General features: G+C 25.8%; 1 protein-coding gene across 1 annotated transcript; it reads right to left on the bottom strand.

Moving 5' to 3' along the window:
• Positions 1–1,417: 1,417 nt before the first annotated feature.
• Positions 1,418–1,980, bottom strand: LOC115244016. Its single transcript, XM_029821351.1, has 2 exons — positions 1,660–1,980; positions 1,418–1,575 (listed from the first exon to the last, which is right to left on the bottom strand). Exons 1-2 carry the CDS (start codon positions 1,910–1,912, stop codon positions 1,418–1,420), a joined length of 411 nt encoding a protein of 136 aa, XP_029677211.1. The 5' UTR covers positions 1,913–1,980.
• Between the last annotated feature and the right edge of the window lie 5,561 nt (positions 1,981–7,541).

Raw genomic sequence — 7,541 nt, 5'->3', positions numbered from 1 at the left:
TGTTAAGACTCTATATAATTGGAAAAATTATTTATATATTAAATATATTAAATAAATAATACAGAGAGAAAGAATAAAATTTTTCATTATTTGTGCATGTGCATTGAAAAAAAAACATTGTTGACTTGACTAAATCCGTTCAACTAATTATCATTTTCTTTAATTGAAATATTTATATATTTAAGTTAAATACGACATATTAAATGTAACATGACATATATTTGACTTAAATATATAAATATTTCAATTAAAGAAATGGTAATTAATTGAACGGTTTTAGTCAAGTTAACAATTTTTTTTTTCAGTGTACAGAATGCAATGCTGCACTTACCGAAACGGATGCGCTGGATAGGAAAAGTGCACGACAACTCGATTCTTGCTTCGATATCGATCTTTTTGGGGCTAAAAGCTTTGAACTTCTATTAAAAAAGAAATATTGTGTTCACAGGTGCACGGTTTGTTTTAAAATAATGATGGCACCAATCTACAACTAATAGCAAGTTAGCCATAGATAGCAGCACTTATTATGAAAAAGCCGGGGTACCCGGTTTGACCCGCCTACCCAGTTTTACCCAACTTTCCCCTATATAAAATTATAAAACTTGTAAATGCATTATTTCGAAAAGTCGATTTATATGAAGATAAAAAAAATTGTACAAACAAAAAAAAAGTAAAAAGAAAGGAAAGGAAAAACAAACAAAAAATGTAAATTCAAATATATTAGCTGCGTTCCCATATTCACTGTCAGTATTGAAAATCTGTAGTGCACGTGATGTAAAGTACAGATTTTCAATATTGGCAGTGAATATCGGAACGCAGCCATTGTCTACTGCCGTTCTCTGGTAACAAGAGTTTAAAAAACCGCGTAACATCCTATTGAAACCTTCAAGTAAGTAAGATAAGTATCTACCCGAAGAAGCCGTCACACACAATTTAGACAAAATAACATTGGAATAAAGCCATAAACCCATAAATCTCAAAAACATTAAAAAGATATTATCTAAAAACTTTTTTCCAAAAATTTATTATTACAAAATAATTTATTTACAATAATCCTTTCAAAACCTTGCATTTCTATTTTATAATTTTTAAGTACATATTAATAAATTATACACATATTTCTATGCAATATAAATCTTTATTTTTCTTAAATTTATCTCAAATCTACAACAGAAAGTATTTTTTCTACAATGTAAAAGATTTACAAAATTTATAAAATCATATCCTATATCTAAATATATACATATGTCGTTCATAATTAGAGCTAAGTCGAGAAATATGTTATTGCAAGAAGTGTTATGGAAACTCGAGACGATTCATTGATGTGAAAGTTTAAATAAATCTCCAAAATAGTTCTCTTATAATATTAACCTTTTATGCATATTTACCCAAATTGTACATTTTAAGATAATAAAAACTATTGTTTGGCAAGTATTTCGGCTATTGCAGCGGTATCTTTTGGATAATGTTTTCTTAAGCTTTTATTCGGTACGTAATAAGTGCCTTCGAAGCTGGAAAAGTATCTTCCAATTTCTATGTTATCGATTTCTTTTGGTAGACAAATCGATAGTTGATCTAAAATTAATATATATTACATTGTACAAATAAAAGATCATAAAACATATATGTCATTTATAAGAATGCTATTAATAATCATACCTTGTTGCACATAACATATTTTATTATTCTCGGTGAGAATGATGTAGTGCACTTGATGGGCACTGGCTGAAAATTGTTGACATATGCAAAAGTGATAACATTCAAAGCATTGACGTAGATATGGGAACATAACGGTCACCTTTAATTTGTCCATGACCATTATGTCATACGAACATTTATAATCCCACCCAATGATTACGCCGTCATGATTATTAGGAAAGAAATAATCTTTGCAAATATGCGTTACGATCATGCCAACGGCAAATTTAACTTCTTTTGTCCTCCTTTTTAATAGTCTCTTTACTGTGTTAGATGTAACCTGTGGAAACGTAATAACAAAATTTAATACATATCTTGTGATATATAAATATATTAAATTATATTATATGATGTATTATAACCTACCTCTATTGTATTCGTAATATTTTTGTATTCAATTTCAATATTTATGTTCTCAACATCTTTTATAATGCATTGCCATAGAAAATTCAAATAGATCTTAAAGTTCCACTCGCAATATATTTTATGATTAAATTCTACTTCTCGATATAAACACATCATCAAGTTAGGTGTTATCTGAAAAAAACAGACATGTAAAAAAGATTTTGATTATACACAAAAAAAACAAATTAAAGTTCATTATTTTCACTTATTGATTTAAAATGTATTGAGATTCATCGAATTAACGTGTTATTTACAAGACTTATAATTGATTGTTGTTCTTATTAACTACTTAGAATTAATATAAAAAATTAAAAATAAAAAATTACCAACCGAAATATCACTGAATGAAGTGAATATTAAAGAATGTTCATTATTCTGGTATCTCTCTCTGATAATGTTCGATGGATAGAGTAGATTGGAGTTCAGGCTCATATAAAAGTACACTGCATTATCCCAATTGCTTGTATTACTGAAAATAAGAAAAAAACATTTATTTATACATATACATATATGCGTTTAAATACATAAAAAAATTTTCATTGTAATTAAAACTCATGATTTCTCTAGCATCTGCAATAGACTGATGAATAATATTGTGCAAAAATATCAACTCCGCAACAAGCTACATTTTTAAAAATTATCGAAAAGATTTAACAGCAGATTTCTCAGTATAAAATAAAAAATAGGTGCCCAACAAATTTAAAAAAAATCATACAAATTTTTTTTAAATAAATTGCTGTCTGTTATTTTGTATATAAAATCATTTTATCATTCCGTACATGTTAACACAAAGTTATAAAAAATCAATAATTTTTATCAGTGAAATGTAATTTATAAACGTAATTTTTTTAAATCTAGATAGGAATATGTTTATGTGTAAAATAAATAGAAAAAGCTTTTTGTAAAAGAAATGATGTTATTCTATTTAAAATCTCAAGATGATTTTGATCTTTTACCGAAAGAAAGAGATTTTGATTATTTTTCTGTATGTGTGTGTATAACGCACGCCATAACGTTTTGTTAAATCGAGAAGGAAATATTTTTATGTCACAATCTTTTGTTTCATCAATTTAAGACAAAGTAACCATATAATCATAGAAATATCTTTATAAAAAAGTGTATATATATATCCAGAAGTATTGAAAAAGTTTTAATAAATTAAAATTATACTTACTATTTTGGTTTCCATATGACAGCAATAGTATTCCATGTGCCAATGCATTGTACCAGAACACTACGTATACCGAGTCTTCGAGCTACGATGTGATACGTGACAGTCAATAGATATCTTCGAAAACATCCTGTAATCTATGTTAAATTATATTAGAAAAATTATATGTTGAACATTTATAAGATATAAAAATTATAGCTATATTTGCGCAGCACATAACAGATTATTATTATAAGTAACATAATTTCAAATAACTTACATATTTTATATATTTAACTTCGAGATTTGATGTCATTAATAATTGATGCAATTTATGGATATCTAACTCGGAAAATATATATTCTTCGAGAATACACATAATTTGCTTTGATTCTGTTTCATTCCAGAAATTATCGTCAATATTGTTATCTCTCCAAAAAGAAAATTGCTCTAAAGTCGCAGAGCAAATTGAATGAGCTGGATATTTATCTTTCAGACGAGATAGTACTGTCTCCGCTATATTATCTAACCACGTTTTTACAGCCGAAAAAGACACATGTGGCTGAAAATATTGCGCCACGATCGTAAGTTGTTTCTCCAAAAGCGATTTTGTCTTCGGCAAATTCATAAATTTTACTTGCTTATGTATAAGTCGATACTGTTTCAGATAGCAATAAATCAGTTTAAAGTTATATTCACGTGTCAAATTGAAAAACAGTTTGCTAAAAAAATTTACATATTTACTATACAATAATTACATTAATTAATAATGTCAATAACAATTTAGTTTATTGAATTTTTCACCATGATTTTTGTGCAGAAATTTTATGTATCTCATCCAAAACAAAATAATACGTCATGGAATTTTCAGCAATTGAACGCAGAAGACGCTCCAATTGTTCCTTGTCAGTATCACGAAAGTTATTTTCCGACATCTCAAACGCATAATATTGTAACTTTTGGATACAATATAATCCTGTTTCTATTTTTTCTTTGAAATTGATATGGTGAAATATCTTCTTTTGTTTTTCTTTATTATACTTTTTTTCCGCAGTAGGACAGCTAAAATTAAAAAAGAAAATTAATTTCAAAATTTATATTAAACAATGCCAAAATATCAGCGCAATAAATTTTAGAAAATATGTTTTTTAAAGTACATATAAGTTTCGTAATTTCATATAAATTAATATATTCAAAATAAATAAAAAATTTATAAATAACAATATAGATTCTTCTATTTAAAACAAAGATTTGATTTACTCTTTTAACCAAATCATAATTATCATAATAGTAATAGACAACAATGTATACGATACACATATATGCGCAATGTATTATCGAGATGCATCTGCTGCGATAATCTCGCATCATTTAAGTTTTTTACTTTAAATCGTATTTGAATGAGAGAAATCGAGTAAAAACTAAATGTGTAAGGATATTTATCATTCTATTGAAATAACATGCTATTAAAATAAGAATAAAAACTGAAAATAATTTAAAATTAAAAGAAATATTCACACAATCTTTACATCCAAATAAATATAACTGATTGCATAATGCTTTATAAAATTGTAAAAGGCATAAAGATTATAAGAAAAAACTACGGTTACATCATAAGTTTGAACAGATATAATTATTTATAAAAGATAAAAAGAATATTTTATAAGTCAATTTTGAAACGAATAAATGTAAGAAAAATATATGAATATTATTATATAAGTCAACATTTATACTTAATCATATTATTGCAAATTTTAAAATTAAAATATAAAAGACCATAAAAGCACTTTAATTTTATATTCTTTACGTTTAACACTTTAAAATAAACTTCTTTATAATGACAAAATCAAAATAATACAAAAATAAAAAAGCCTGCTAATACAACAGTAAAAAATTTATTTGCAATCTATATTTTTAATAATTTAAAATAATTTATTTAAATAAAGGCACACATTTTTAAGCATGTTATATAACTAAAGAAAATAATAAAAAATAGGATAATCTTTAGGCTTATAATTTAATAATAAAATCTAGGTAAAGAAAGGTTAAAATTATAATCTATAAAAATAATGAGTAACTATCTACGAGCAATAGCAAGCTATTTTTATCAAAAGGCGCGCAAATTGAAATTGATCGATATAGATTATCGTGTCGAGTTTTTAGATATATGAAGATTTCGATCGAAGTTTACTGTATCTTGATTTTTTACTAAAATCGTATTAAATTGTAACATCAGGAGCAGTTTCAATATACAGTAAAAAGAATCAGGCATAACTTAAATTAAAACAAAGAACAACACAATAACTTTAACTTTATTTGTTGACTAGTGTTTGCGGAGGTACTCCGCAACGAGCTATCAAAATTAACCAAGTTAAATTAATATAAAAACTTTTTAAAAATAAAATACCTGCGATAAAATTTTTTTTCACACAATTTGTTATCATGTGTCAGTTGTTGGAATTTTGTGCATGTAGAGCCAAATCTCATTAAATCTGCGGCACTGATGCTCTCATTTTCCAGAATATGGACAATCATCTCGTGAGGCAACCGCGTTAATGTAGCCATCGCAAAAAATTAAACAATGCACAAAAAAGCTTGCAACAAATGTTATTCAAAGCTTTGTATCACTAATTTCATTAATACCATTAATATTAAATATATTTTTATTTTATATTTATATGTATACAAATATAAACGCGAGAGTTTGATATATCTTTTTTTGGTCTTACTGCAATGCGTCTACTACAAGCACTGTCTTAAAAGTTTATCTACGGTTGTTTAAGACCGTAGGTGGAGTCTTTTTTCGAGTTACATGCTTTAACTTTGACCAATGACCAATGAACAATGACCAATCAGAACAAACGAAAAGAACAAAGATTTTTCCTTCCTTCTTTCTATCAATATGAGCAACGGTTGAAGGCATTGTCTGACATTTTTCTAGAAAATACTTTCTCAATTATTGCTTTATAGTATTTTAGAGATTTATGATTCTCGACTAAAATAGCTTTCTTTTAATATTATTTGAATTGAAGGCCGTTTAAGCTTTGTCAGATATTTATCTTATTTACTTGCTAATCTGAATAGAATGTAACGTAATTGAGTTATAGCATTTAAGAAATTTTGTAAACTCTTGTTAGCTGAGATCGGACAATAATTTTATATTAACATTTTTCGTTTGTTTTCACTATTTTGTCTCTTTAGGTTTTTTGTTTTTATATATTTTTTTTTATTTTTATATAATAATTTTTTGATATTTTGCATTTACGAGACGTCTTAAAATTTTATATTTATAAGATTTTTTTAAATATTGCATTTTAATACTATTGTACTGTGTAAGAGGAAATGAGAGAGAGAAAGAAAAAAATGTTCTATAGTGCAAATTCCGATTGTTTGCTAATTAGTTTAATGACTATATTTTTATATATTCTTATAATTTTAAGCTAGAAATAGGAGATATCTACGCTATGATCGTACAGTCTCTCTATGGCTATAACAATTTTTACTTACAAAAAAATTTTTAATTCTTTCTGTTTACTGAAGATATAAATTTTTGTTTATAATAATTTTTTCAAAATCTTTGATTATAATTTCTTAACTCTTAAGAACGTATTAATAAGAGGTACATCGATACTTATAAATTATAAATCTGTCTGACTAACTTAATTAAATGTGCAAGAAAAATTATTCTCTTTTATTATAGTCTCGAAAAGATAAGAATCCCAAGCATGCTCCATATGTATGTAAAAACAAACAATGTTATTTACAATTGAGCAAATATTCTTTCCCTCAAACATCTCTACTAATAAGTCAATTAAACGACAATTAGAATTTGATCATTTAATTTTTTAGTTATTAAAATGAACCACGAAAATTTAATGGCACGGACGTGATTTGCGCGCGCGTGTGCGTGACAAAATTTTATGTTCTTATATATTTTATTTTTCATAATATGATCTTAACATTGTAATTTTAATCTTATCTCTAATCTATCTCGATGTTCAAAATACCGCAATATCTTCATAAAAAAATAAATAAGTAATTAGATAGTATAATTAAACTGCAACATTTTAAGAAATTTTACAAATGTGAAATTTTAAAACGTCTTATAAATGCAAAATATAGAATATATAAAAGTCATTATTATGAAGGTAAGAGAAATATTGCAGAAGCAAAAAGTTTAGAGAGATAATGATAAAAAAAAACAAGGAATATAATTTTAAAATTATTATTGGTAATTATTTACATTAACGGACATCTCGCTGATAACCTTGACCTTCATATATGTTAT

Source organism: Formica exsecta, unplaced genomic scaffold, assembly GCF_003651465.1.
Source record: "Formica exsecta isolate Colony F162 unplaced genomic scaffold, ASM365146v1 scaffold786, whole genome shotgun sequence".
Lineage (NCBI taxonomy): Eukaryota > Metazoa > Arthropoda > Insecta > Hymenoptera > Formicidae > Formica > Formica exsecta.
The sequence above is the reverse complement of the archived record's forward strand: the minus strand, read 5'-3'. Positions and strand labels throughout refer to the sequence as shown.

What these genes read in the sequence shown, in the direction of transcription:
- LOC115244016 (XM_029821351.1), bottom strand. Translation starts at nt 1,912, where the DNA reads ATGATCGTAACGCATATTTGCAAAGATTATTTCTTTCCTAATAATCAT. An exon ending in AATATGTTATGTGCAACAAG is followed by an intron (nt 1,576 to 1,659) that starts GTATGATTATTA and finishes TATTAATTTTAG; the next exon opens with ATCAACTATCGATTTGTCTA.